This window comes from Camelina sativa, chromosome 11 (assembly GCF_030686135.1).
Source record: "Camelina sativa cultivar CO46 ecotype springtype chromosome 11, ASM3068613v1".
Lineage (NCBI taxonomy): Eukaryota > Viridiplantae > Streptophyta > Magnoliopsida > Brassicales > Brassicaceae > Camelina > Camelina sativa.
The window spans coordinates 4,843,988-4,870,869 of NC_141890.1; the positions used below are offsets into that span (position 1 = coordinate 4,843,988).

Consider the following 26,882-nt stretch of genomic DNA (forward strand, 5'->3'; position numbering starts at 1 on the left):
AAATTATTTATAGGTTTTCATGATTAAAAGAAAATTTTTATTCAATATCCAAATACTTTTTATTTTTCAAGCTAAAGTAAATTGTTAAATAAAAATCATTTATAATTATTTTCAAGATAAAAAAATCATTTATAATAATCTTGAAGATATAAAATCATTTATAATGATTTTCAAGATATAAAAACAATTTATAATTATTTTCAAGATATATATATATATATATATATATATATATATATAATTCTCTCATAATCAGATTATTTAATTACAATAAAATCAATAAAATCAAATTCAACTACTTTCGTTAGAAAATAATATGCAAAATATTGAGTATATGACTCTTTACTCTAAATTTTGCATGGTAAATGTTATAAAAAAATTTATACACTCTTTACTTTAAAATTTACATACTCAAAATAACATATAAACAACAAAAAATTAATAATATTTACTTTTAACATATGAACATTTTCATTTTTACCCTCTTTTACATAATTACAATATGTTGAATTAATTTTTAAATTTTTTTTGAAGGTTTGGGTTCTCTATATTACATTTAGGATATATTTAGGAAATATATAAAAAATATCTTTAGATATTGAATTAACATATAAACAACAACAACAAAAATTCACAATATTTACTTTTAACATATGAACATTTTCATTTTTACCCTTTTTTACACAATTACAATATGTTAAATTAATTTTTAGAAATTTTTTTAAGGTTTGGGTTCTCTATTTTACATTTAAGATATATTTAGGAAATATATAAAAAATATTTAGATATTGAATAGAATATTTTTTTTAATTAAGAAAAACCATAAATGATTTAATATAATAATTTCTTATTTTTAATTTTTAGTTTTCAATTTTTTTTTGGTCAACGCCGGAGTCAACACCGGTCTCCACCGGAATTAATCAATCAATGTATCAGATTGTATGTCTATGGTGTTGAACACATGACGTCACATAGTTTATGGATGTGACCATGTAATACATATATTACGTATAGTTGAGTATATAATAATATAGTTGGTATGTATGACCATATATTTACCTATACTTCATGTTGTCAGCTATCTTTTTCCTTTTAAAATATAAGCTCGAAAATATTTCAAGCCGGACCGGGTTAGGCTCAAACATATGCGAGCTTTACAGGTTTTGGGCCGGGCCGGATCAACAAAGCAAACTAGAAAGATATGTTCGCTTCACCACAACTTCATATATAATATACACAAAATAAGCTATAACGAAAAAAGCAATATACATACAGATGATGTGATATGCAAATCTTTCGAAAATATTACACGCTTTTAAATATACAAAAATAGTTTATTGGTTATATTGAATATTCTTTTTTTTGGGGAACATTGAAATATTCTTCTTTTTTATTCTTTGTTTGGACCAAAAAATTAAAGATATATTTCTATTTAGGTGTGAATGGTTGCAGCGGTTGAGATAGACAAATCTATCTGCGGACTAAACCGCTTTTTATTTACCATTCAGCAAATATAGTTCGTAGTGGTGCGGTCTAAATAAAGCAGAGACAAGACCGCAACGGACCAAACTGCGGACCACTTTTACATACAAATAGAGTTGGTCCGCAGCGATCTGTAATCCGTCTTAGAAATGGAGCGGTCCAGACCGCAGATGGATTTGGCCGCCCTCACTGCAGTTACGATTCAAAACCAAATTTATATCATAAAACTGGATTTGGAATGGTGCAAACAGAGTCCAGGTTATCTTTATCTTAAAATCAAAATACATTATGAATTCAATTGGAGAACTTAAATAAATCCAGATTACAAAGTCATAAAGGTTACCACTTTTTATTACTACACAAGCGAACATGAATAATTAAATATCTTCGCAAGTTGATCTGTGCTTATATATTTTGTTACCATTCAATTTTTCTTCTGCTGGTTGGATACTTTTGAGTCTATTTACCCTTTTTCCTAATGAACTTTGTTATCCTCGATTTCTCGTTGAGTCCGATCCGATGGTTCCTCACCGTTCATTTGTGGTGTTACTAAATAAATTAAAAACGCATGATACAACCATTTAAAAATAGTTTTGTACATTTGCTGATAGCAATTAGTAGCAAAATTACAACGACATTCCATTAGAGACAAAATTATTATCATTTTGAATCCTTTGGCATATCTGGAAAACAAAAAATAAATTTATCTTTGAAGAAAACTCGGAAGATCCAACACACATAGTATGGCGTGCTAAAGCGGATGTACAAGAATGGTGTCGAAGTGTTTTAAACCCAGTTGACTCATCGTCTGTACAGCCAAAACCAATTCATTGGACTAGACCACCTCAATCTATGCTCAAGTGCAATTATGATGCAAGCTATGATCCTCTTTCTCAAGAGACTCGAGGGGGATGGATTTTGCGTGACAACAGAGGCATTTCTAATGGTTGGGGTTCTGCGAATATGGGATATGCATCATCACCGTTGGAAGCTGAAGGAAAAGCTCTGTTAAATGCAATGCAACAAACGTGGATACGGGGAATAAGAAATGTAGTATTTGAAGGAGATTGCGAGATGCTAATCAAGATGCTGAACAAAACGATTTACATTGCTTCGATTGAAGGTGTTTATCAGGATATATTACACTGGTCACAATATTTTGACATAATACAATTTGTTTACACTCCAAGAAATTGTAATAGAACAACTCATGCTTTAGCAAAATTTGGATGTACTACTCAACTTTTTTATTCAGCATGTTTCCACCCCCTGTGTAACAGAAACTCTTTGTAATGATTACCATTTATCATATATATAAATTCTTTTTTGACGAAAAAAGCAATTAGTAGCAATAACATGACAACATCGAATTCTGGGCCAACTATATTTTTCTTTGGTAAGCGACCGAAAAAAGGGTCAAAACCAATTTCAACTATTTGTCGAACGCATTTTTATACATAAACTTCAATATTCTGCAAATAACAATTTGAACTCTATTAAATTTTAAATTTGCTATGTGAACTATATGAAATATTGTCAATTTTAACATTTGCTCGAACAGTTTTAAGTCAAAGTTTAACGGTTCTGAATCAGACGACCTGTGGCATCCACATTGCACTCGGACTTACCAAAACTAAGTTGTTTTGGTCATTTTTAGGTGTGTTGTGGCAATAAACAAAGCGTTTGAAAAAAATTGGGGTATTGAAGTCCGTTTTTCGAGTGTGCTGTGAGACTTAATTTTTGGTCATTTTTTGCCACAACACATCCAAAAATGAACGAAAACAACATAGTTTTGGTAAGTCCCAGTAAAATGTGGATGTCTTGGATCGTCTGACTCAATATTGTTAAACTCGAGTTAATTAACACTGTTCGAACAAACGTTGAAATTAACAAAATTTTATATAGTTTAGATAACAAATTTGAGTTTTAATACAATTCAACTTGTTATTTACGGGAAGTTAAAATTTAGATACGAAAAAATGTTCCGATAGTTAACGCTGATTTTGGCTGTTTTTCCATAAGCGAACAGTTTAAACTTTTTTATATCAAAAATGTTTTGACGCGTTTTGAGATTAAAGTAATGACATATTCATGTGTTCCTACAACCAAATATATTATTAATGTACGTGGTGTCTTGTCTTACGCCATATAACCAATTAACTAATTAAGATTTAAGAGTTACCTGCTCTTTTAATTTACCTCTTTTGTGGCCCATCGTTAATTTGTTTAGTTCTACACGCCCCCATGTATAATCGATCATTTAGGAAACGTATAAATGAAACATGCATCAGTTTAATTATTTGATAACGGTTAATATAATAATAGACCATTAGACCATGATACATTGTTTAGTAGTTTATGCTAGCAATGGTTGTTGTGATTAACTTACATGGATTGCATTACTATATATAAAACTTGGTTATATTATTCATCTCCGTTTCAGAAGTTATAAAAGAGAAATGACTAATAAATATACTACTTTGTTCAAAAAAAAAAAAAAAAAGACTAATAAATATACTATAGTACAAATTATATTTCAGTGTATTGGTCCGAACGGAAACTCGAAAGCCTAATATCAACTTTTGGAAACGACGATTAGGTTTAATTGTGTGATTAGAAAATTAATCACATGTTGGGTTTCGAGAAACGTATAATACTAAAATCTGCATTTCTCACCTTCCTTATAATAATAGTACTGTAGTATATTATTATTTCAAACTGACACGGCGGGTAAAAAATAATCAGCTGTATCCTCCCTCAAACTAACACACCAATGATAAAACAACACGTGTCGACAAGGACCGGTCAAAGACGCCACGTAGATTTTTTTAAAATCCAAAGAGCTTTCTTCTCCGTATAAGTAGGCGACGGACGAACATCGCCAAAAGAAAACAAAATCAGATTCTGAAATTTTTGAATCAAGAGATAGAGAGAGAGAAATCGACGGTGGTTGTTTCGCCGGAGCTCAATTTCGCCGGTGCATAATTCTCGATTTCTCCTCCTATTTTAATTCCCCGACGAGGTGCGAGAGGGAGGGGAGGGGAAATCAATCAATCATGCAGAAACGGAGAGCGGTGAGGGAAGCTCCGAAGGTAACGGTGAGGAATGGGAAAAGTTTGGATTCCTGTGACGAAAAGAGAAGATCTGAGAAAAAGAAGAGATTGATGAAGTTCGAGGAGTTACCTAGGTATTTGAAAGACAACGAGTTCATTCACAATCATTATCGTTGCGAGTGGTCCATCAAAGATACTTTCCTCAGCGCTTTCTCATGGCACAACGAGACTCTCAACATCTGGACGTACGTTTGCTTTTTTTCTTCTTCTTCTTCTTCTTCTTTTTTTTTTTTTTTTTTTTTTTGTGATTCAAATTTCAAATTTTTAATATTTTTTCTAATGGGGGTTTTTGTAATTTGGCAGGCATTTGTGTGGGTTTGTGATATTTGCTTGGATGATGGTTGTGAGTTCAATGGAGACGACGGAGGTTGGCCTCACCGGCTTCGTTAGCGTTCTCTCCGGGTAAGTAATCTCGAGGTCAAAATCGTAATTTTTTGGTTTTCTTTTTTTTTTGGGAGAGACAAAAAAAAATTGTGGGTCCTAAATGACAGAGCAACAATTCGCTGGCCATGGCCGTCAACGGCGATGTCAAAAGATGTTTACTTCTCCAGCGATCATCAAACTCTGCATCACGTAAAGATTCTTCCTTTATTTCTTTATTCTAGTTTTAACTTTTAAGTAGTAGACATGTCATGTAAAGTGGCTCTAGTGCTTTCCTATTAACATTATATATAAAATGCTGGTTTCAATTTGCATCCATGTGATGTTTTCTTTGGATTTTTTTTCATGTTTTCTTCTATAGACTTTGCTTTATTGCCTACCTACTTTTGAACTCACGTGATTCTCTACGCAAATTAAGGAAACTCATGATTCCTTGTCGTTGGATTTGGCACAGATCATGTAAACGTTTTTGTAACCTGCTCCCACTGTGTGATGTTTCTTGGAATTTTTCTCTCACTTGCAATTGCTGTGTAGCCTTTTCTCTGTTGCTCACCTAACTATCCAACTAACATGATGTTTTCAATGGGTTTAAGGAAAAAGCTTATGATTTGTTGTTAATCTCTATTGGCAGGAATTGAACGTGACACAAACTAGCTCGCTCCTAAATTCTCAAGGAGATGTTAACTACGAGGCCGTTCCGAAATGGCCGTGGCTCGTGTTCTTGTCAGGAGCAATGGGATGTTTGATCTGCAGTTCCATGTCGCATCTCTTTGCCTGCCACTCTAGAAGATTCAATCTCTTCTTCTGGCGCCTAGACTACGCTGGAATCTCCCTTATGATCGTCTGTTCCTTCTTCGCACCTATCTACTATGCATTCTCCTGTCATACTTACTGGCGTCTCTTCTACCTCTCCTCGATCTCAATCCTTGGTCTCCTCGCCATCATCACACTCCTCTCTCCATCTCTCTCAGCTCCACGTTTCAGATCTTTCAGAGCAACTCTTTTCTTAACAATGGGATTCTCTGGAGTCATACCTGCCTCACATGTGCTTTACCTTCACAAGGATCACCCTAACGTGCTTATAGCTCTCGTATACGAACTTGCGATGGCTGTGTTGTATGCAACGGGAGCAGCGTTTTACGTTACCCGCATCCCTGAAAGATGGAAGCCAGGAGCTTTCGATATCGCAGGACATAGCCATCAGATATTCCATGTGTTTGTAGTCTTAGGAGCTCTTGCTCATAGTGTCGCCAGTCTTCTTATCATGGATTTTCGACGGGCTTCACCTTCTTGTGCCTTTTAAAAACATTGTAAAACATTTTAGTGATACGTATTTCATTCAATGTATGAATGTGTGTATGTGTGTCTCCATAGAAGACACAATGTACTATCCAAAGTTATTCCCAAGTAAACAAAAAAAAAGTCATTTTCTCTTCCAGATTCCATAAACAGATCTAATTTACTTGAATATTGTTAAGCTTTTATACTTGCTGACTATACAGAAGGGATAAAGGAACATTTAATCAGTTGTATCATCGGAAAATGAAATTATAAGAAAGATACAGAGAGGAACAACAAGAAAAGCAGCAATCTTCAACAGTTGCTCTGTTTCTTTAGAGATCACGCCTATTCTTGACCAATCACCACTATACCTGAAGAAGAACACTATGATGATAAGCATTATATATATATATATATATATATACTCTGCAACCTCTCGTGCTTGTGAGGGTTAAAAAAAATCTTACCCAGAATCAATGAATCCCAAACCCAAAACAGCGATAGCAGATCGAGCAAGAATTGTGTTGGGGACTTTGATTCGCAAGAGAGGTCCTTTTTCGTTTGATTTCTCAGCAAAGTCTCTCTTTTTGGACATTATCGTGAAGCCATTAGTCAAACTTGGGAGTTTGTTGTCGCTGGGAGAGAATGAGATGACGCTACTGTGTTGTAAGGTCAGCATTTTCACTTTCCCGGAATGAGATTTTCTCATCAGACATGGTGATAAGGGAGCAATGTTGTTTTTGTGATAACAGCAAAGGATTGAGGGTAATTAGGTAATTTAACTTAACAGTTCTGAAGCTTCTTCATTTTTTTTTGGGAAAACGTCCTATTTCTCCCTCGGAACTATCATATCGTATTAGATCCACACCGAACTTTGACCTCGTTCTATAGCTCCTTCGAACTTAAGTCGTCCACCTATTTCTACCCGAATCCATAGTTCTATTGCTATTTTCTCTTCGGATTAAAACTTCTCATCTAATTCTCCATAAATTTGGTTTATACGGTTTATAATTGGTTTAATATTTGCTTAACTAACTAATAAATCCTATTAACCGGATTAAATCTTATTTCAACCCGATTTTAAAATTAAACCCATCAAACCGGATGAAGAAAGCTGAAAATTTAACCACAAAAAAATAAAGCTTAAAAACAATTGAGAAACCTTTGCATAAAACTCATTAATCTCTCGTCAGCCAAGGTAGACTAATCCTTTGGATTTTGAATTGAGGATTTCGATTATGTGGGTTATTAGATAGAAGAAGACTGGGGAAAAACTTTTGGGTCTTGTGGCAAATTGGCAATGATGTGATTTTAGCATAAAGTTTGCTGTTTTGAGAAGAAGATGGGATCTGGGCGGAGCAAATCATGTTGTGGCTCGTCTGTGGTGAGAGGAGATGATGATATCGATGTGGCTTAATCTCCTCTGTCGTCTTCTAGTGGTGGTGAAGCGGAGAAGATCAAAGAGTCTTTGTGTGGTCTTCACTCTTCTTGTCTTCACGACAATGACGATGATAATAATGATGACCAGGTCTGGGTTTTTTTTTAATGTAGTTTCGATTGTTTTATGGAATTAGGTCAAAATCATGAGTCTTGATTTCTTTAGGTGTGTAATGGATGGATAAGGAATGGTCATGGAAGTGATTCACGGCGTAGAATGGAATCAAGGAATCAAAGAGATGATTCAAATTGCTATGAAAATTGACCGATGAACAAAAATCTTAAAATTTGCCCAGAAAAAAAAAATCTGAAAACGAAAGACGTGGGTAACATCGACGACACTAGATTGGTTCATCCTTATCGACAGATTATCAAATCTCAATTGAAATGATTTTTGGTTAATTGCAATGATTTTCCAATGTACTTTTGTAATTTTGAAATCAAAATTCACAAAATAGTAATTTTTTTTTAGTTTCAAAAACCGGGTGAAGAAAAATATGTTAGACATATTGTTTACGGGTCGGGTCAAATTTTTAATGTTGTCTGGTTTGAAAAATTGGTTACATACCAGATTTGTGTCGGTTTGTTAGTAAACCGTTTAAACCAAAAAAATTGGAGAAATAGCAATAGAATTACGAATTCGGGTAGAAATAGGTGGACGACTTAAGCTCGAAGGAGCTATAGAACAAGGTCAAAGTTCGGTGTGGATTTAATACGATATGATAGTTCCGAGGGGGAAATAGGACGTTTTCCCTTTTTTTTTTCCCACCATAGTTCTAAAACCCTAGAAAGTAGAAACCTTTGGGAGCTATGGAGATGCAAGATTCGTTCCAGGTCCATAGGATACCACAATCGAAGTACGTAGACGGAGTAAGATGGCTTCCACAAGCTTCCGCTTTGAATCGTTTCTTCGCAACAGCTTTCTACGACCCGGATTGTGATTCTTCGTCAATCGAGATCCAATCGCTTGACCCAAACCCTAGAGGGAATCAGAGCGCGAACCCTTTGAGCGAGTCTATATCTTCATGGACTTCACCTTCTCGCGTTTCTTCACTGGAAATCGCTGGAAACGGCGGCGGTGGTGGCGGTTCATTCAAACCTATGGTTTCAGCAGCCACGTCTTCTGGTTCCCTTCATGTTCTCATGGTTGATTTGGTGGAAGGAGGTGCGATTGAGGAGGTATACGTGGCGGAAGGTGAGAAGTTTCATGTGGGACGCGTGGAAGGAGTGGATTGGAGAGAGGGAGGAGAATGTGTGAGTGTTGGTGAAGATGGGAGAGTGAATGTAGTGAAGATTGTGAATGGTGAAGGTTTGAGATACAGAAAGGTCTTTGATGGGAATGGGCTTTTGGCTTATAGAGCTGTGAAATGGGCGTCGCCTACTGAGTTTGTTACTGGAGGATGTGGTTTTGGTTTGCAATTGTGGGATCAGAGGAAGTCTGGTGAAGCTGTTTCGCAGCTCAAAGGGAACTGGTGAGTTCTCAAAATCTGCTAGTGGTTGAATAAATGCTAGTTCATTCTGGTTTTGAATTCTTGGCAATGATTGCTTTTCAATGATATGGAACTTGAAAGTTGTTCGTTTGGGTTAGTATTGTACATTCTATCATTTGATTCTGTGAGTTGTTTAGCAAGTTAAAGTTGGGAATGGGAAAGGTGAATCCTTTGATCTAATAGTGTATTTAAGAAAACATGCACTTCCTGTGTTTCATCTGATAAAGTAACATTGCAGGTTTGAAGGCAAAACTTCTGCAGTTGTCCATTCCATTGACATTCATCCATCTCGAAAGCACACCTGCATTGTAAGTATCTTCTTCTGTGTGAGGCGTGTGTGAGAGAAATTTGGTTTTATCTATTCGAAGTTTTAACTATACACTGATGAATATGCGACTTTTTAGTGTGATCCTCTGATAATTTTTTGTGTGATCCTCAATCTTATTATTTGCCAAATTTAAGGTCTATAGCCTCTGATAATTTTCCTGCATCTTGTTCGGAAAACTAATCTTACATTTCTTTCTTCTTAAATTTAAATGAACCTTTGGTGCCTTTGTTAGAATATTAAACCACCTTGTTGCAGGAGGATATCCTCTTTATACCTTATAATCAGTCTTTCCACTAGTTTTAAGAACATTTTCTTTCCTTGCTCACTAACTAACAAACGTTCAGTGTATCTGATTGGTCTATCATGTTTAAAACTGAACTGACCCACTGAGATTTATTGGATAATGTATTAATATCGCCGCAAGTTAGAAGAATGATATAATGGCTTTATCTTGATGCGATGTGTTTAGGCGGGAGGTTCTTCAGGTACTGTTTTTGCTTGGGATCTTCGGTGGCCGCAGCAACCCATCGTTCTTTCTGGTGTTGGAGCAAGTGAGAATATAAACAATCCTCTGTCTGAAAGTGAGGTATGGGAAGTTAAGTATGACTCATACACAAAATCCAACATCTCATCCTCAAGGATTCTCCCTGTTATGACCTGCTCCGAAGATGGAATCCTTGGTGTTATCGAGCAAGGTACTCTACCACATTATTTCTGCTTTCTTGTATATATTTGACCAAAACTGATATTCCTTCTTTTTTGTTCGTCCTGCCTATTTTTGCTTCAGGGGAAGAACCGATCGAGCTTCTGGCAGAACCTTGTGCCATTAACAGTTTTGACATCGACAGACAAAATCCACAGGTGAAAACATCATCGAACTCTGTCTCAATCTACTAGTTTACTTTGACCAAGTGTGTCTTCTCAAGCTAGTTACATTGGATTCTACAGGATGTGATATGTAGCTTAGAGTGGGAATCAATTGCAGTCTTCTCAAGGCCTTAGTAAAGAAAGAATCAAATCCCCGGGTATATCGATATGGAATCATGCATGGTAATGTTTTTTTGGTTTGCTTCTGTGAGCGACAACAAAGTAGTTGAGGAAGGTGATGATAGATAGTGAGAGACAAGCTTAAGGAAGAAGATGATGGAATCACAATTTGACTGTGTTCATAAGTTTCATTGTAACAAGATCTTAATACAATCTGCACAAACATGAGTTTTGTATTCATCTTAAAGTTTAGTGATCTTGAAGATTTGCAATTCTTGCTTCAATTTTACATCTGAATCTCTGTCGCTGTATGAGTGTGTATACCGGCACTAAGTTCAACCTCACAGGCGACAATGACACACGTGGCAGAAAAGAAGTCGGCCAAAGCAGGTCCCACCGGAGCTAATACTTGGCCCTGTAATGAGCCGTTGAAAATCTCGAAACTCTCTTTTTGTATTCTTTTTCAATTCTTTTGAAAGAGTTAAGAATTTGGTAACAAGAACTTTTCAAACCACAAAAACAAAAGAGAAAGACATGCCCCACGCTAAATCTTATAGGTCTTATTAAGCTTTAATGATTCAAAGATTATTTACCAAATACTATTCCAGCTCTTATCTTAAGATATTCCAGAATATCATCATTATTTAATTTATTTTCTACTGTTCTTTTATTATATCAGACCCTTTTCTTTTTTTAAAAAAAGTTTTCCTGTATGAATAAGTTTTTGTTTATGAGAATTTCTCATTCCAACTGCGAAATTGATTCTTTCTTATGCTGAGCAAAAAGTTGAAGAACTTTGTCCTGTTTATGATCTGAGATATTTTTGTAGTTTTGTCTACAAAATCATAATTGTTTTGGTCTGGCGTGCCTTTTGTGATTGATTATATTCCCTTTTTGGATAATTCTCCCTTTGATACTTCTGTGTAATTCTCCAAAAATCTTTCAACCTCCTCTATCTGAAGCATTTCCTCTGTTCAAGAGATTAATATAGTCATCACTCGCATCCGAAGTTCATCGATCATTCTTCTGTAATTATCCTGGTACAATGAGTTTCTTACTTTTCTTATTAAGAAAAAAAACGTTACTGTTTACATGAAGTAACAATTACAGAACATTATGTAACTATTAACCTTTTATCTTTCTATGTGTGTAATTAATTTGCCAGAAACATGGTTGAACGAAGCCGCAGCTTTAGAATACCTGGAGCTGAGAAAGCTGATCTAAGAATTGCTCTTTATGAGCGCAAAGAAGTAGTTGAGAGGCTCCAAGACGAGTTGAGTGCAGAGAGAGAAGCCTCTGCAACGTCAGCGAGCGAGGCCATGTCAATGATTCTTAGGCTGCAAGGAGAGAAAGCTGAGTTGGCAATGGAAGCTGGTCAGTACAAGAGAATGGTCGAAGAGCAAATGTCTCACGCTGAGATGTCGTTTGCACTCTTGGAGGATGTTATTTACCAGAAAGAGATTGAAGTCACTGCTCTTGCGTATCAAGTTGAAGTTTATAGAAGCCAGCTTTTGAGCTTGGGGTTTACTGATTTGAGTAGCTTAGAAGCTAAGCTTCAAGAGAATGATGATCAAGATGAGAATATGTTGAAGATGAATGATTTGTCACTGAGTGATAGATCTCAAACACCCTCTTCAGAATTGGTTACAGATCTTTCGATTCCCGAGGAGAAGGAAGTTATCGAGCAGACCTTGGATTCACAGAAGAGTTCCTTAGATGTGTATTGGGAGCAGATAAAGAAACTGAATGAGCAAGTGAAAGAGCTTACTGGTTATAGAGATTCGATGCGAGAACAGCACAATACTTCACTGTCTGAATCTGGACTAAACAAGGGAGAAGAAGATGGTGCAAGCTCATCAAACTTTCAAGAAGATACACAAGAAAGAAAAAAGGAAGCAAAGGGTTTGTGTAAAACTGATGGCACAATGGTGATAAAAGTTGCAAAGCAGAAAAAGATTGAAAAGAAATCACCTAAACAGACGAGAGACAGAAGCGGTAAGAGAAACCGTGCAGAGTATCAAGCTGAATTGCTGCAGTTGAGACAGAGAGTTGAGCGGCTTGAGCGAGGAAAAACAAACACAGAGCCTGAAACCAGTGGAGTGATTAAGCATGAAGAGATAAGTCTACTGAAGGAAGTGAGAGAGGAGCAAAGTTCTTCTGTTGAATCATCTGAAGTAGAGAAGAGCTCGAATACAATGGAAAACTTTCAACCTTGGATCGACCCAGCCATTATATCTGTTCAAGAGGTAGGTATATATGATTGTGCATGCAAAATTTTGACTTATAAAACTTGGTCAGTATTTCATTTACAACTAAACTAACAAAAATATTTGGCATTTTCCTTGAAACAGGCAATGCTTTACTTCTGGCTGTGAGACAAAGAAAAAAAAGTATAAGCAGATTTTTGGCTTGTTTTGAGTGTTCTGTGTTTGTTTGCCTAAAGTCTGAAATCTGTAAATCTCTGTATAAAGCTCACAACTTTTCTTTTGTAGATTGTCTTTTGAGTGACACTTGGCAAAAACATCATCTTGATTGATGTGTAAATCAATATATATTGAGGACAAATGCAAAAGAGTTGAAGACAAGTCCGTTTTCTTGGTCCACAATTTATCAAGACGAGAACAAAAAGTCAGTTTGGAATGCAAGTAACCAGTCTTGGATCCATCATACAAACTTAATGTCTTGTAATCAAGAATCAGCCTAGTATGTCTATAATCACTTTAAACCTGGACTTAGAACCATCAAGGAACTCTACTTTCTACAAGACAGAATCTTGCAGACGACTTACAGCAGATCTACTCCACTCATTGGAATATTTGAGACTTATTACATTAACTCAGATCAGAATGTACACGCATGCCTCATTTGGGGTTTTACTAAAAGAAGCAGCCATTATAGACAAAAAAAAACACAGATAAAGATTCAACTATTTTATATACCCATTTGCTTCATCCACAAAGACCATTTAATAGCCTCGAGAAATTCGTCGTTCCTGCGCAAAGCTGTGACCAAATTGGTGTAAGTTACTTTATCAGGTGTTATCTTTTTTCCCCTCATCTCCTTCACCAACCCAACAGCTTCTTCAATCATACCACCTATACCATAAGCCTTTATCAGTGTGTTATAGCTACACAAGTCAGGACCAAGTCCAGATTCTTTCAATTCTGTCAGCACTTCCGTAACTTCATCGATCCATCCTTGCTCTCCATATATATTGATCATGATGTTATATGTATAATGATCTGATCCACAAGTAGACTTCATCCTCTTCAAGATGCTTCTGAATTTCTCCATCTGTTTATCTTTCCCATATGCATTTAGCATAGAGTTATAAGCTTCAAGTGACACAGAAAACCCGTCGAATTGCATATTCTTAACCGCTGATGACATATTTGTGAAGTCCTTGTTCTGTCCATAGGCGGCTATAATGGTGTTGTAAGATATTACATCCACAACTCCGTGTCTTTTCGCCAACATGAAAAGCTCGTTAACCTTTTTAAAGAGCTTGGCTTTACCATAAACATCAAGGAGGACATTGAATGTGACTGTATTAGGAGTAAATCCATATCGAATCATCTCCTCAAAAGTTCTTGAGAGCTCATCAAGCGGAAGAGCACGTGCACAACAGTTTATAACACAATTGTACATCTCCTGATCCCAATGGATCCCGCTCTTTCGAATCCTGTAGTATAAATGCTGGAGTTTATCCTGAAGACCACACTTCTGATATATCCGAAGCATATCCCGAAACAAGTACACATCCGGAACAATGTCTTTCTGCTCATCCATGATGTCTAGGACAGAACAGGCTTCTTCCAAGGATCCAGCTTTCATATACATCCGTACCACAATGCTGAATCCAATCCTGTCCAAAACAACTCCAGATGATTTCAACTTTGAATAAAGCTTTTCCCCTTCACCAAATTCGCCCATCACTGTGTAAATGTCAATCATTGTGGATGTGATGTGCAGATTTATCTCTTCATCAGATTCCAATGTATGATTGTATATTTTCACAGCATCAGCAAGTTGACCAGATTCTTTGCAAGAGCAAATCAACAGATGATACAAGTGGGACTCAAATGCTGAGTCTCTCCACTTTTTTTCTCGCAACAACGCCAAGCAATCATCAACCATACCATGTTTGATATAAGCCATCACTAGAATCGAGAAAGAAGTCTGGTTTAAACGGATATGGTTATGAAAAGAACCTTTGAGAACATAAGGCACTTCATCAAGCTTTCCAACCTTCTCATAAGCCTGCAAAATGATGCCAAGGATTGAGGAGTACTGGCATCCGATATTAACCATATCTTCGATCGTCTTAATAGCACCATCTCTGTCTCCATATTTAGCCTGCAAATTGATTAAAGTAAAAAGATTGGAGGAATTGGGTTTAAACCCAAACTGCTTCAGCTCTTGATAGTAATGCTTTGCCTCCTCGTAATTGTCAGCTCGGCCCCAACCTTCAATCATTGATCTGTAACTTGTTTCATCTGGTTCCATCCCAATATCACAGAAGCGGTGGAATAAACTCTGTGCAGCCTCCATTTTAGAAACCTTACCATAACCAGTTATTAGAGTATTGTATGCAATTATATTCTGAGCAAATCCCGCAGCTTCCATAGAGATCAACACAGATTCAGCTTGTTCCATCTTGCCTTGCTGACTGTAAGCATTAAGCATCACTAACCAATTCTCTAGATTTAGCCTCACTCTATCTTTTTTCATCAAGTCAATAACTTCCTCAGCTTTACCGTATAATCTCAAACGCGTGTAAATCGTTATCATCGCGGCGTAAGCAGATTCACACACAATCCCGAACTTTCTCATATGAGAAAATGCGAACACCGCTTCTTCAACATTCCAATTCTTCTGATAAAGACCCATAAGCATACCTATTGTAGCCACATTAGGTCGAACACCGAGCTCCAACATCAACTGAAACCATTTTGAGCCTAACTTGACATTCCCCTTTTTAGCAAACGCATATATAACCGTGTTGAAGACCTGAAAACTCTGCTGGAAGCCCTGAAATCCGCACAACTCTTTGATCAAATCCTCGGCTCGGTCCCAATCTTCTCTCCTTCCTAAAACTCTAAGAATCAAACTGTAAGCACTAAAGTTACCTTGCAATTTTCCGTTGCATCTCATCCAATCAAAGAACTTGACCGCATTCGAGTCACTGCAACTCTCAAGCCGTTTCAATATACCATTGCAATGCTCTAAACTCAAACCTGGTTTAATAGCGGAGTAGTTAACATCCACTTCCCCATTCTTCACAAGCAAATCCTCAAGTTCATTGCTTTCTCTTCGGAAACTGAACTTTTTAACTACGTCTTTCTTTGTCCATCTCTTATTACCACTCGTGACACCTTTCAGTTTAGAACTCGAGCTTCTCTCCACGTTAGCTCCACTTGCAGAATCAATATCATTCTCAATCGTTTCTTTTGCTTCAACATCAAGACGAGACACTCGAGTTTTCTTAACTCTAATCAGTGAACCAACTGTGAAAGTTCTAGTGGCGGGAGCATTATTACTACTACTAGTAACTGAAAAAATTGGGAATTGATCAGGAAACTGGAATGGGTTCGCTGAAAAATGAAACCTTTTAGAGTCGAATGGGTCCAGTGGAATGGAAAACCTTAACGAACCCATAACCGAAAGCTACAGAAACATCTGCGTACACCGGATGAAATCAAAACCCTAAAGATGGGTTCATGAGAGAGAAGGGGGAGATAATGAGAGGATAGAAGAAGAGCTTACTCGCCGCAGCAAGATAGCTTCTTTCTTCCTGGTGAGTGGTGGGATTGCTTGACTCTTTTCGGTAAACCGGAAATCAAATCGGCTTCATTGTTCAATTCAGTCGGACCGGACCAGACCAGCTTATTAAATACTCTCTTTTTCATAATATATGATGTTTTAGAGGTTTTTCTTTGTTTCATAAAATAAAATGTTTTCAGTTTTTTTAAGTAACTTTTAGATTAATTTTATATTTTTTTATTATTTATTTTATACAATCTTATTTATGATTGGTTAAACTTTTTTATAGTTAGTTATTTCTGCATGCTTTCACTCAACTGAGGGAGTATGTGATTTTTGGCAATTCTCTTTCGTAAATATTGTTATCTTGATGTTTGTCATTTTGTCAGCTATACATACAAACCAACACAAAGTAAAGTAACAGAGATGATCTAAGACAACAATAGAAACTCTAATTACTTCCATTCTCAAAGCTAAACAACCAACGAAGATATCTCCATGAATCAAATTCAAACCCAAATGCTTGCAAATGCTTCTTCCAAAGCCCTCCTCTTGCTTATCTCTGAAGAAAATCCTCCAGCTCTTTCTGCTCCAGCTCTCTCTATTATGAGCCTCAACGCTTCGTCTTCCACTTCCATTGGGTGATGACGTTGATGCTCTGCTCCTCCTTTTATAGGCACTGGTTGTGGACCCATTCCTGTTGGTCGTGGAGCCTGACCGTATGCAGTTCCAGCAGTAACCCCCTGGTTTGACGACTACAAAATACATAAAACAAGCAAAAAGGTTTTTTCGCTTTGTCAAAAAAATCTTCAGCTTCTTGTGGATACGAAGATCAAAAACTCTATTCACCGTATCAGCATTGGTTTGTGGGGGTTTGGCCTTGCAAGCTGCCAAGGCTGCAGTTAACTCTTCAGCCTGTTGGAGCAAATTGTAAATACACCAAACAGATTGTCGATTAGAGAATGAAACAAGACTATTTCCATTTGCACATCTTTTATTTTGAGGTCTGACATGTTTATACTGACAAAAGCATAAATCCGGAAATCAGGATGATAAAGTGAAACATAACCAGACATGCTTTCTAATCTAACCAAGATAAGAAATAGTAAGGAAACTGTAGGCATTTACCTTGCGAGCTCGATTAATCATTATCTGTTCAGCATTTTCCTTAGAGTATCTCTTTATTTTAGCCTCAATCGCCTCAACATTTATTCCATCTATCAAGTCGAATACTGGTGGAACAGAATGTTACATATATGCATTGGTCTTGTCTGGCATGAATACAGAAAACAAGGAAGGAGCACAAAGTGTAACTAACCCATGCACTCCACTTCTTCCAAGTAGTCATTGTAGTCTTTTAGTGATGGAAAATCTTCTTCCCGTCTATTGAATCTACAACACCAGAAAACGAATATGATACTCAATAGGCTGAACATACTCGGCTTCTACAGAATTACAAAGATGATACCTTATGATAAATCCATTTCTCATTAGTTCAATCATGTGACTAGAAATCTCCATTTTACACTTAAGAAATAGTGGGAAACAATTCAGATACATATCCATGTAGCCTGTCACTTGTGCCATAGACGGGTGTATTACTTCATTAAGTTTATAAATACGATGAACATATATGAAGTTTAGTACTAAACATGCAAACAGTCCATACTGATCATGACGGGGTTTTATATCAACACCATATGCGCAGGCAAGCAAGATAACGCAACAAATGAAAAAGATAGGGATGAAGAATACATCTCAGAGATTCTCCTTCTGACATGTATTTCCTTGTTTTGATGGGTAGAATTAGATACCATCACCATGATTGCTGCAGCGTGAGCCTCTTGTCCTGTCCTCTCTACCTACAAGGTATAGACATGAGTTCAGCAAATCTAAACAGAACCGAAAGTGTCAAATACCATTTTCATCATGCAGTCTAATATGTAAAAGCCAATCTCGACATATAAAACCGCAGCAAATATTACATGAACTAAGTATTCCTTTTCATTCAGCTATCCAAAAAATCATGAAGAACTAATAAGAGCAAGAAAATGCCCTAAAACGCTTACCCAGATTGGTGATGTGTAGAATATGAATTCGATGCTCAGAGAACGGTTCCAAACAGTAGTCGAGAAAGTAGCACAATGTTCAGCAAGCTAGAACAGACAGATGCAACTACTCCAGCATCACAATCTGAGGAAAGTGAAATCCAATGAACCAAAGCTATACGCTTAAATTTAATATCACCAACCCTTGATTCAACTATTCAATAGAATGCTACAGACCGGAGAGAAAAAAATTGCGACTCACCTCCAGCAATAAGACGGGTGAAGAAGAGGGACGAGAGAAGACACCAAGAAACCCCAACTTAGAACCAAACCTGACCGACGCAAATGTCCGAATCTTCAATCAAAAAACGTCGTACACAGATCTCATCGTAAGAAAAAAAAACCCAGGTTAAAAATTAAAACTTTACCTCAGAAACTGCGCATTCCGACCAATTTACAAAATGATTCAGAAATAGCAAACGTCAAGTTCAATGTCTGCAACTTCCAGAAACACTGGTTTCTTAAATTTGAAGAGACAAAAGGAACCATATAGAAGAAGCACTGTTAATTTCCTTTGAACCCCTAATTGGCTAATTCTATAATATATGGGCTCAGGGCTCATGGGTCACGGGTCACGTTAAGCCCAAACGGTTCTATATAATTTCGTTTTAGATCTCTATATTATTCTAAATTATAATTTCCTACCCCAATATTATCTTGTTATCAGATTCATTCCTCATGTATCCTACTGTCCTACATATCACAGAGCCACTTTCTCTCATATACGATGTGATGTTGTGGGATAAAGCTGACAAATGGTAGGAACTTATTTTATTGGATTCCAAACATCCGGTTTTCCAAACAAACAAACATCCAGAAGAAGAAGAAGAAGAAGAAGAAGAATGAAGAAGCAATTAGCAATTCACTTAAAAACACTGATTCAACCCTCTCCATCTCTTCTTCTAACCTGTGGAAAGTTTCTAATTGAGATCTCCAAATTACACATTTCATCAAATCAGAACTCATCATGAGTCACTAACTAGTTCAGACATGTCCTGCCTGATGCTGTTTTCATGTGTGGACAATGGAGTTCCAGATATAAAGGCCTTGAAGAGCGCAAGGGCCTGCTTCGGTCTGTGCAATGGAACTTCATGGCCTGCGCCTCTTACTGTCACAAAGTTCAGACCTGCATACTGTTGACTCCAGCCTCCCACCTGTTTCATATCACGACCACCGTTAAAACAATACTATATTATAAAATAAGTAAGACAAAACATCTCAAAACATCTCACTTTCTCAGCTGAGTTTGTTTTTTACCTGTCCGTCTAAGTACCAAGGACCATAGGCACTCAAAGGACGAAGGTTCAGTGCATCGATACTGTACCGGGTTGATGTGACTGGTACCACGGCATCTGCATCCCCACTGTTACCAAATAACATAAACTTTTTTAAACACCAAAATGCCAAAAGAAAACTTGAAGAAAAGCAGGTGGATGTATATAGACAAAGAGACCTGAAGACCCAGATACGAAGCCCGGCAGCTATAAGCTCATGGTAAATGTTTAGAACCGAGGAAGAAGAGTCTTTCCAGTGTCCATTCACGACATTACTGCAAAACCAAAGCTGCCCGAATCAGTTACGAAATTTAAGCTTTAATTTGCTTAATATCCTCCCAAAATGGAGTCCTAAGATAGCATAAGGTGAATTGTACCTGCAAGTATCCCATTTGGATGGTGCAAGTCCTGGTGGAACATGGAGGGCTTTTTGTACCTCTGGAAGATTGAAATACACTTTAGTGTGTTTCTCAGTGCAAGGATCATACTGTTCGCTCACACGGCCAGTAATCTAAGCAAAAAAAAAAGATGTCATTACTTTGAAACCCGCTATCATCTCAGTCAAGAAATGAGAGAATTTATGATCACTTACTGGTCTCTTCTTTAGTAACATGTTTGACTGGGAAGCATTTGCAACACAGGCCGGGGTGAAGACACTGTAGTGGTCTATGTTACCAATTTCTTTGTCCGCAATCTCCTCAATCTTATTACACTCTTTGGAGGAGTGGATAAATGATTGGTAACCACATTGAAGTTTCAGTAAGCTGTACGTTTGGTCGGAGATAAAACCCAACGACCAAATATATTGGAAAAGACCAAGCCTGTCATGGAAATCGTCCATCAGCCCGTTTCCTACCTGCAACCACACATTCATCGAAACTATTTTAGAGTTTTATTACCTTTTTAGAAAATGAATCAGACGGAGAACGATAAGAGGTCAGGCTCACCATGTAACCCTTTAGATTAATACTGTTGTGGTCAGAACCTCGGTTATGTCTTACAATGACTTCACTCAGCTGAGGAATGTAATGCCCTTAAGAAAAGCCAGAAAAGAAAACATGAGTGTTTAAAGTCAAATGAATGGATTAGAAAATGAGATGAGGTTTGATCTTTTTACCAGCATAGCTCTCCCCGACTATATAAAAGTCCCTTCCTTTGTACTCCGGAAACCGCTCAACCCATTTCAGCAGAAATTTCAGTGAGTCTTGGGCTGTAAATTTCATAACATTGCAACTATAAACCACTAAACAAGAAGATGATCTAAAAAACAACGAGCTTAAGCAGCTAAAATCATTACCAGTTCTCTTATCACCATTGGTCTGCAAATCAGACGAGGTGTTTGAGTACGAATAACCAACTCCAACAGGTGCATCAAGGAACAAAATATTCGCAGCTGCACAACAAAAAGAAAAGTAACACGGAAGTTTTAAACATTCTTGAATCATAGCTCTCTCACCAACATACTCTTAACACATCTGAGCTCATTTCGTTACCTTGGTTCCAAGAATATTGATTAAGGTAAAGAGTCTTCCCATCTGACTTAATGTGAAAGGGTCCTATCTCTTCTGCTTCACCAAATGCAACAGATGAACACCCTGGTCCTATAGAGAGAGAAACAAAAAAAAAACTCCATCTCAGATCCACAGACAAATCAATACAGGTTGCTACGAAATCATTCAACATAGTGCCATAACAAATCAACATGAACATAAAACCTTTATCATGTTTACAGCAACAACAAGACCAGAAATAAGCAACAACTAATCAAATCCAAACCAACTTAGCTACAAGACAATCCTCAAAAGTGGAAAATCAAGATCCATATAATATAACAGTAGCTGCAGTGCCCGAGTGGTGGAAGCAACATTAACGAATTGAATCCGTAAATGAGATGACTTTTCGACTGCAATAAAAATGGAAATTTTCAGAGTTTTGCAGCAAACCTCCATTGAGCCAGAGAACAAGAGGCTTAGACTTAGCATCTTCGACGGCTTCAAATAACCAGTAAAAGAGAGCTCTTCCCAATTTCTCATTAGTAGTAACGAACCCTGAGTAGTGAGCAAAGCTAACATCAAAATTCTGACCAGGCAATTTCGAGACTTTGTCCTGTTCTTTCTGCGACAAGCCAGCTTCACACAAATGGGCAGTCGCTAAAAAAGCGATCGCGATGAGAGCGTTGACGAGACAAGAAGAAGACTTTATGGTTTTAACCATTGTTGTTGTAATGTCGACCCCAGAAACTGAACTCCACAGTACAATGAAGATCATTTAAAGACTTATTAAAGATTAGAAATTAGCATGTGGGTGGTGGGTGACGTCAGAAGCTAATCAACGAACCCCAAAAGATTCGGACTTCTTTTTATTCTTTTCACTCATCGTGCGTGCGTGGTCCTCAACTAACAAACAACCTAACCTCGAAACGTACTTGGGCGTGTTTGGTTCGGTTTCTGTCTGATGCTTCAGTAGTTTAGTGATTACGAAGACCTTATCTAAAACTCGCGCATTGGAGTGTGTGTTTTGTTTGTCAATCGTTTTCTTGGTAACGCAAACGCAGATAACCGCGAGCTCTGCGTTTGGAAATGGTTGCGTGTGACAGTGGGAGTGGGTAGAGAAACTGTATGCAAATGTGTAATAGAAGCAAGTGCCAGGTTTCACGTGTTTTCGGCAATTGAACTGTGTTTCCAAGCAACATCACATTTCTCAACGATAATATTGTTTTTTCTTACCAAAAAACTATACTTTATAAATTACTTAACGTTTGGAAAAGTAATCGTATAAAAGTGTGCCATGTGAAATACGGGGTCATGTTTTTCTGTAGTATAAATGAAGAATCTTGTGTGTAATTTGTTGCTTTCATTTAAGCACCTCACTAATTGCGACGATGACTTGATAAAGCATGACAGGGCTCCAACATGATCGGAGCTTACTCTTATGTAAGAAGTATCTCGTAAAATGAGGGTGCACGTTCGTTGCATTCCCCATAAAATTAGGGAACATTGGAGTATACATGACTTATCCCTAACACAAAGATTTCATCACAAAAGACTTATCCTAAGATAGAAAGAGATGAGGCTTTGAGACACACTGTTGCAGCTAAAACGGATGTAATATCTCTTAATGACAGGACATAGGAAACGAATCCAATAAACCAAGTCAAAACTCTGCTTAGGGAAAGACTACTCTTTTTTGAATAGATCGCACCTTTTCAGCCTCATTACATTCCAGTGAATGCTTTCTTCCCAATAGCAGAGCTTCCAGCTGGAATGACCTTCAGGACATTGAACCTCACCGTCTTTGACAGTGGCCTGAATCATTCAACTTGATAAGTTTAGAAAGGTTGTGAAGTAAGCAAAGGACAGCATCAAAGTTCAAGCATTATTATACAATAGCATAATTTCCATATAAATTTGAACGAAACCAAGTATTAGATATTATTATCCCTAACCTGCATTGCCCAATGATAACATGATCTCCTTCTTTGACACGGAAGCACGGCGAAACATGAGCAGGAATGTTTGAGTGTCGTTTCTCATATCTGAGGACAGTCCACAACGGTAAGATTAAACAATTATCTAGAGGGTTTCAAATAAGCTGAGAGCAACAAATCGATCCTTATACCTTTGATACTTCTTCACAAAGTGAAGGTAGTTCCTACGAACAATAATAGTCCTCTGCATCTTCGCACTGTGACAAGTGCCTGCCAAGATGCGTCCCCTGATTGAAACCGTACCAGTAAAGGGACATTTCTTGTCAATGTATGCTCCTGCAAATCAAATCAAAGAGAGACATAGATATGTTAAACCAATTTCCCCAAAACCACTAAATTTTGGCAAATACTAGCAAAGCGGCATTACTCAGAACATGTCACAAGAAAAAAATTAAAGACACTAAACAAAAGCCCTCTGAGGTTCTGACATAAATAAGTTATCAAAGAATCCATCTTTTTTTTTTGAACATGATCATAAAAAACGAAGCTTTCAGACATTGAAAGCTGAGCAATGAAAAAATCCTACCTTCAATAGCCTCTCTGGGAGTCTTGAAACCAAGACCAATGTTCTTCCAGAAACGATTACCTCCTTTGCCTGGCCTCTTTCCCTTACCAGATTTCTTCGAGCTGATTACAATAATGATCATTAGCATAAGAGACCACACAACACCTCGTATACATATACACTCAGCAATTGAATGTTATGACATTTACCTTAAGAAAACTTTTGGTTGCTTCAGAAACGCCTTCTCCGTCTGCAACACACCAACCCCGCATTATAGCCCAATTCAAAAGTTACCCAGAAACTAGAATCTAATTTACCAATCCTCAATTGTAATTCATAATACTAAAGACAATATAGATTGAGAGACCTGCTCCGCCATTGTTGTTGGTTGAAGTGTGCAGAGAAACCCTAACCGTAAATCTCCTGACGGAAACCAAAAACCCTAATTACCCAGGCATGGCTTCGTTAAGTTTATATATCTGGGCTTATAAACCAAACCAATCCTTGTTTTGGGCTTAAATCAGAACTTTAGATAAGTTGTACCTTTTTAACTGATCCGAATTAAACCAAGTTGTATAATAAAGTAAACCGTTTTGATTTCAGACCGAACTAGTAGATGGTTTTAGAACAAAGTGATGCCCGGTGGACTGGTGAATAAGAGAGTAACCTAACCCACTCAATTTACGTGGCCAACGAAGAGATCAATTGTGGCCATCCATGTTCTCAAGCTCATCCACGTTGAGAAATTCTTAGCTGACCATTAAAATCCTTCAGTTTATCTGTCTGTCCGTGACAAGAAAAAGACATTGCCCTTGTCTTGACTTCAAAGTAACTAGCTTTGAATTCTATCAACGAATATTAATCAACTTTAATTTAGTGTTTTTTCTATATATATATATATATATATTAAAAAAAACAAAAGGGAATAGAATCACTGTGATCACAATCATTGTAACGTAACATAGTGCTAGAGAAACCACTGCACAGAGCCGTGCCAAGAGTTACATAGACCAGAAGCAATACTAAAAAAATACCTTAATTCAAAACAAAAAGTATCAAAACAGACCAAAACCATGAGATTTACAAACTGGATTTAGAAACCAAACATGAAAAATATTTAGTTTTTTCTGTTATTTTAACTGAAGAAGAAGGTAAAAAAGTTTAAACAATGGTGATTCTCTTTTTTTTCTTCTGTAATATATAAAAAATTTCTATTTAGCCATAATATAATTAACAAACATAAGAAAATAAAGCCTTAAAATTCTTTTTTAAAAAAAAGGCCGGAAGCGAATGTTTATTTTTTTTGTACATAGCCACGGCTCTGCCACTGCACATATTATTTATTCGATTCGGTTTTAAGATCGAAGCTTTAGTCCATTTTGGTTCCAAATGTTCAATTTTGGCCGTATTTGATTGTTTTCTAAAAGATGATTTGGCATTTAGTGTGCTAATTTGATTGTTTTATTATTAAACTCAAATTATTGATGGGCACGTATAACAAATTCAAAAGATTGGTACCTTATGTGATGACAGGACATTTTTTAGAGCTAAGCTAGTAGGTCCAACATGATGGGAGCTTCTTCACTTTACCATAATTCAACCACTTATGCGCAAACACAAGGACAGTACTCTCAAAGTTAGATAACGTGAAAAGGATATATTAATTTCCCAAAACCATTAATAATTGAATTGCGGAGAGGAAAAAAAACAAGGATTTCATTATCAACCGAGATGGAAAAAAGTATTCAACAGTGTAATCCGACGTTTCTTGACACTATTTACATGAAAACGAGATTACAACAGGGGGAACTAAATACTCAATTTTTTTAGCAAGAATACTTCATTGTATCACATGTAATACTGAGTTGTTACAGGAAATATATGGTCTGAATGAAATCGAATGTCTTAGAATTTGCGTCAACTGCCTTGTTGCGTAGCCGTAGTTCATACATGCAAACCTTTAACCTTATAATTAGTAGCAACGTTAATGTTTTTTTTTTTGATAACTCAGAGTAAATCCCCGGGCCTATGGAGGGGTTCAAGACTAATTCCTGGGAGAGGTGCAGCCTATAGATAGACCCTTTCTCCGGGTATTCAAATGGACCGTAAGCAAAGACTCATATCCATGTGGCCACATAGTAAATGAGTAGCAATTCCGCATCTGGGGAGAATTGATCCATGGTCTGGACCAACAGGGCAACTCTTTCAACCAGATGGGAACCACTAGCCCACCATCATGTGGTTAGCAACGTTAATGTTATTCGTATATCTAAATAACTAGATATTCACCTGCGTTGCACCACGGGGCTATTTTTTAATAAAATTAAAATGTTATTTATTTTGTAGATTAACTATATTAATAACTAATATTTAATTTGTATTTTTTTAAATGTACAACCTTACAAATATATATATATACTCCATCTGTTTCCAATGTGATTTTTAATATCAAATTTTCGAATTTACCTTTAACCCAAAACTTTTTTCATTAAATTTAAATGATAAATTATTCATAAATATATATATATATATATGTATATTCAAGTTTTTTTAATTTGTGTGCAATGTATCAAAATGACACTCTTTGTGAAACAAAGAGAGTATTAGTTAGTGTAGAAAGTATTTTGTTTGAGGTTTATTGTTTTATAGTATATGAACTATATAACATACAATTAATAAGTAGTTATTTATAGAAAGAAAATACTGTGTGTGTTCATAGAATTAATTCCTATTGTTTTGTAAAATTGAAAACTTAATATTCATAAAATTAATTATAAACTTAATACTTAATGTTAAAGGGAGTGATTCCTATTGTTTTGGAAATTTTATTATGATGGAAAATCTTGTTTTCCAAAATAAAAACTTAATATTAATTAACTGAATAAAAAACAAATTAATAATTAATGTCAATGGCATGATTGTAAATAGATTCTAATTTCAGGATTTATTTGCTAAATGTCTCCAAAAATGTATATATAGATCAGTGTGACATGATTTTTATTTGTGTTTCTTTTGTCTCTTGAATGAACGAACCTGGTTGATGAGCTGCGTTTATGTGTTCCCACCGTTAAAACTAGCTAGTAATAATCTCATGTATCTGGATAACATCAGATATATTTTGGCACATATTATATATATAGCACAAACATATAGATAAAAAAGTGTGATATGATTTTGTGGAATCCATGTTATCCTATTGTCTATCAGTTGTGTGGGGTTACGAGAGGACTCTGTTTGATTTCGAAT

General features: G+C 36.5%; 8 protein-coding genes across 16 annotated transcripts; 3 read left to right on the top strand and 5 right to left on the bottom strand.

Moving 5' to 3' along the window:
* Nucleotides 1–4,363: 4,363 nt before the first annotated feature.
* On the top strand, nt 4,364–6,409 carry LOC104721754 (heptahelical transmembrane protein 2-like). The gene is made up of 4 exons (XM_010439819.2): nt 4,364–4,780; nt 4,899–4,997; nt 5,087–5,168; nt 5,608–6,409. Exons 1-4 carry the CDS (start codon nt 4,539–4,541, stop codon nt 6,277–6,279), a joined length of 1,095 nt encoding a protein of 364 aa, XP_010438121.2. The 5' UTR covers nt 4,364–4,538; the 3' UTR covers nt 6,280–6,409.
* A 7-nt stretch (nt 6,410–6,416) lies between these two features.
* On the bottom strand, nt 6,417–7,007 carry LOC104721755 (uncharacterized). The gene is made up of 2 exons (XM_010439820.3): nt 6,725–7,007; nt 6,417–6,628 (listed from the first exon to the last, which is right to left on the bottom strand). Exons 1-2 carry the CDS (start codon nt 6,964–6,966, stop codon nt 6,496–6,498), a joined length of 375 nt encoding a protein of 124 aa, XP_010438122.1. The 5' UTR covers nt 6,967–7,007; the 3' UTR covers nt 6,417–6,495.
* A 1,367-nt stretch (nt 7,008–8,374) lies between these two features.
* On the top strand, nt 8,375–10,771 carry LOC104721756 (nuclear pore complex protein NUP43). Its single transcript, XM_010439821.3, has 5 exons — nt 8,375–9,166; nt 9,423–9,492; nt 9,982–10,207; nt 10,300–10,373; nt 10,461–10,771. Exons 1-5 carry the CDS (start codon nt 8,505–8,507, stop codon nt 10,512–10,514), a joined length of 1,086 nt encoding a protein of 361 aa, XP_010438123.2. The 5' UTR covers nt 8,375–8,504; the 3' UTR covers nt 10,515–10,771.
* Nucleotides 10,772–11,171: 400 nt separating this feature from the next.
* Nucleotides 11,172–13,084, top strand: LOC104721758 (uncharacterized). The gene is made up of 3 exons (XM_010439822.3): nt 11,172–11,539; nt 11,665–12,745; nt 12,851–13,084. The coding sequence occupies exons 2-3, from the start codon at nt 11,669–11,671 to the stop codon at nt 12,872–12,874; spliced, it is 1,101 nt and encodes a 366-aa protein (XP_010438124.1). The 5' UTR covers nt 11,172–11,539; nt 11,665–11,668; the 3' UTR covers nt 12,875–13,084.
* Nucleotides 13,085–13,306: 222 nt separating this feature from the next.
* Nucleotides 13,307–16,357, bottom strand: LOC104721759 (pentatricopeptide repeat-containing protein At4g30825, chloroplastic-like). 2 transcript variants are annotated; one of them, XM_087474456.1, is made up of 2 exons: nt 15,629–15,766; nt 13,307–15,530 (listed from the first exon to the last, which is right to left on the bottom strand). In XM_087474456.1, exon 2 carries the CDS (start codon nt 15,435–15,437, stop codon nt 13,431–13,433), a length of 2,007 nt encoding a protein of 668 aa, XP_087330582.1. In that variant the 5' UTR covers nt 15,438–15,530; nt 15,629–15,766; the 3' UTR covers nt 13,307–13,430. The 2 variants fall into 2 exon arrangements, with proteins under 2 accessions (XP_087330582.1, XP_010438125.1); XM_010439823.3 differs by having other exon boundaries at nt 13,307–16,357.
* Nucleotides 16,358–16,595: 238 nt separating this feature from the next.
* Nucleotides 16,596–19,088, bottom strand: LOC104721760 (uncharacterized). Of its 7 annotated transcripts, none has more exons than XM_087474458.1 (8): nt 18,739–19,088; nt 18,573–18,665; nt 18,332–18,455; nt 18,018–18,124; nt 17,581–17,654; nt 17,391–17,494; nt 17,112–17,177; nt 16,596–17,017 (listed from the first exon to the last, which is right to left on the bottom strand). In XM_087474458.1, the coding sequence occupies exons 4-8, from the start codon at nt 18,083–18,085 to the stop codon at nt 16,772–16,774; spliced, it is 558 nt and encodes a 185-aa protein (XP_087330584.1). In that variant the 5' UTR covers nt 18,086–18,124; nt 18,332–18,455; nt 18,573–18,665; nt 18,739–19,088; the 3' UTR covers nt 16,596–16,771. The 7 variants fall into 7 exon arrangements, with proteins under 7 accessions (XP_087330584.1, XP_010438128.1, XP_019087955.1 ...); XM_010439826.2 differs by having other exon boundaries at nt 18,573–18,642; nt 18,739–18,876; XM_019232410.2 differs by having other exon boundaries at nt 17,731–18,124; nt 18,573–18,642; nt 18,739–18,871.
* A 38-nt stretch (nt 19,089–19,126) lies between these two features.
* LOC104721762 (serine carboxypeptidase-like 29) lies at nt 19,127–22,188 on the bottom strand. Of its 2 annotated transcripts, XM_010439828.3 has the most exons (10): nt 21,588–22,188; nt 21,138–21,245; nt 20,942–21,037; nt 20,762–20,854; nt 20,592–20,677; nt 20,237–20,500; nt 20,022–20,155; nt 19,824–19,919; nt 19,628–19,733; nt 19,127–19,524 (listed from the first exon to the last, which is right to left on the bottom strand). In XM_010439828.3, the coding sequence occupies exons 1-10, from the start codon at nt 21,910–21,912 to the stop codon at nt 19,336–19,338; spliced, it is 1,497 nt and encodes a 498-aa protein (XP_010438130.2). In that variant the 5' UTR covers nt 21,913–22,188; the 3' UTR covers nt 19,127–19,335. The 2 variants fall into 2 exon arrangements, with proteins under 2 accessions (XP_010438130.2, XP_087330583.1); XM_087474457.1 differs by having other exon boundaries at nt 20,762–21,037; nt 21,588–22,094.
* A 342-nt stretch (nt 22,189–22,530) lies between these two features.
* Nucleotides 22,531–24,288, bottom strand: LOC104721763 (small ribosomal subunit protein uS17x). The gene is made up of 6 exons (XM_010439830.3): nt 24,004–24,288; nt 23,846–23,886; nt 23,658–23,758; nt 23,263–23,407; nt 23,090–23,179; nt 22,531–22,949 (listed from the first exon to the last, which is right to left on the bottom strand). Exons 1-6 carry the CDS (start codon nt 24,013–24,015, stop codon nt 22,859–22,861), a joined length of 480 nt encoding a protein of 159 aa, XP_010438132.1. The 5' UTR covers nt 24,016–24,288; the 3' UTR covers nt 22,531–22,858.
* Nucleotides 24,289–26,882: the final 2,594 nt, after the last annotated feature.

Bases quoted from the DNA above. Each gene is read 5' to 3' on its own strand.
- LOC104721754 (XM_010439819.2), top strand. From the start codon at position 4,539: ATGCAGAAACGGAGAGCGGTGAGGGAAGCTCCGAAGGTAACGGTGAGG. The intron at 4,781-4,898 runs GTACGTTTGCTT...GTAATTTGGCAG, and splicing joins GAGACTCTCAACATCTGGAC to GCATTTGTGTGGGTTTGTGA. The intron at 5,169-5,607 runs GTAAAGATTCTT...CTCTATTGGCAG, and splicing joins ATCATCAAACTCTGCATCAC to GAATTGAACGTGACACAAAC.
- LOC104721755 (XM_010439820.3), bottom strand. From the start codon at position 6,966: ATGAGAAAATCTCATTCCGGGAAAGTGAAAATGCTGACCTTACAACAC. The intron at 6,629-6,724 runs GTAAGATTTTTT...GTTCTTCTTCAG, and splicing joins TTGGGATTCATTGATTCTGG to GTATAGTGGTGATTGGTCAA.
- LOC104721756 (XM_010439821.3), top strand. From the start codon at position 8,505: ATGGAGATGCAAGATTCGTTCCAGGTCCATAGGATACCACAATCGAAG. The intron at 10,208-10,299 runs GTACTCTACCAC...TTTTTGCTTCAG, and splicing joins CCTTGGTGTTATCGAGCAAG to GGGAAGAACCGATCGAGCTT. The intron at 10,374-10,460 runs GTGAAAACATCA...TGGATTCTACAG, and splicing joins TCGACAGACAAAATCCACAG to GATGTGATATGTAGCTTAGA.
- LOC104721758 (XM_010439822.3), top strand. From the start codon at position 11,669: ATGGTTGAACGAAGCCGCAGCTTTAGAATACCTGGAGCTGAGAAAGCT. The intron at 12,746-12,850 runs GTAGGTATATAT...TCCTTGAAACAG, and splicing joins CCATTATATCTGTTCAAGAG to GCAATGCTTTACTTCTGGCT.
- LOC104721759 (XM_010439823.3), bottom strand. From the start codon at position 16,157: ATGGGTTCGTTAAGGTTTTCCATTCCACTGGACCCATTCGACTCTAAA.
- LOC104721760 (XM_019232410.2), bottom strand. From the start codon at position 17,849: ATGGCACAAGTGACAGGCTACATGGATATGTATCTGAATTGTTTCCCA. The intron at 17,655-17,730 runs GTATCATCTTTG...CTGGTGTTGTAG, and splicing joins AGAAATGGATTTATCATAAG to ATTCAATAGACGGGAAGAAG. The intron at 17,018-17,111 runs GTGAATAGAGTT...TGTATTTTGTAG, and splicing joins CACAAACCAATGCTGATACG to TCGTCAAACCAGGGGGTTAC.
- LOC104721762 (XM_087474457.1), bottom strand. From the start codon at position 21,912: ATGATCTTCATTGTACTGTGGAGTTCAGTTTCTGGGGTCGACATTACA. The intron at 20,501-20,591 runs GTGAGCCTGACC...GTGTGGTTGCAG, and splicing joins TTAATCTAAAGGGTTACATG to GTAGGAAACGGGCTGATGGA. The intron at 19,525-19,627 runs GTAAAAAACAAA...GATATGAAACAG, and splicing joins CTTGGTACTTAGACGGACAG to GTGGGAGGCTGGAGTCAACA.
- LOC104721763 (XM_010439830.3), bottom strand. The intron at 23,408-23,657 runs GTAGGATTTTTT...TTTGATTTGCAG, and splicing joins TCCCAGAGAGGCTATTGAAG to GAGCATACATTGACAAGAAA. The intron at 22,950-23,089 runs GTTAGGGATAAT...TGAATGATTCAG, and splicing joins GTTATCATTGGGCAATGCAG to GCCACTGTCAAAGACGGTGA.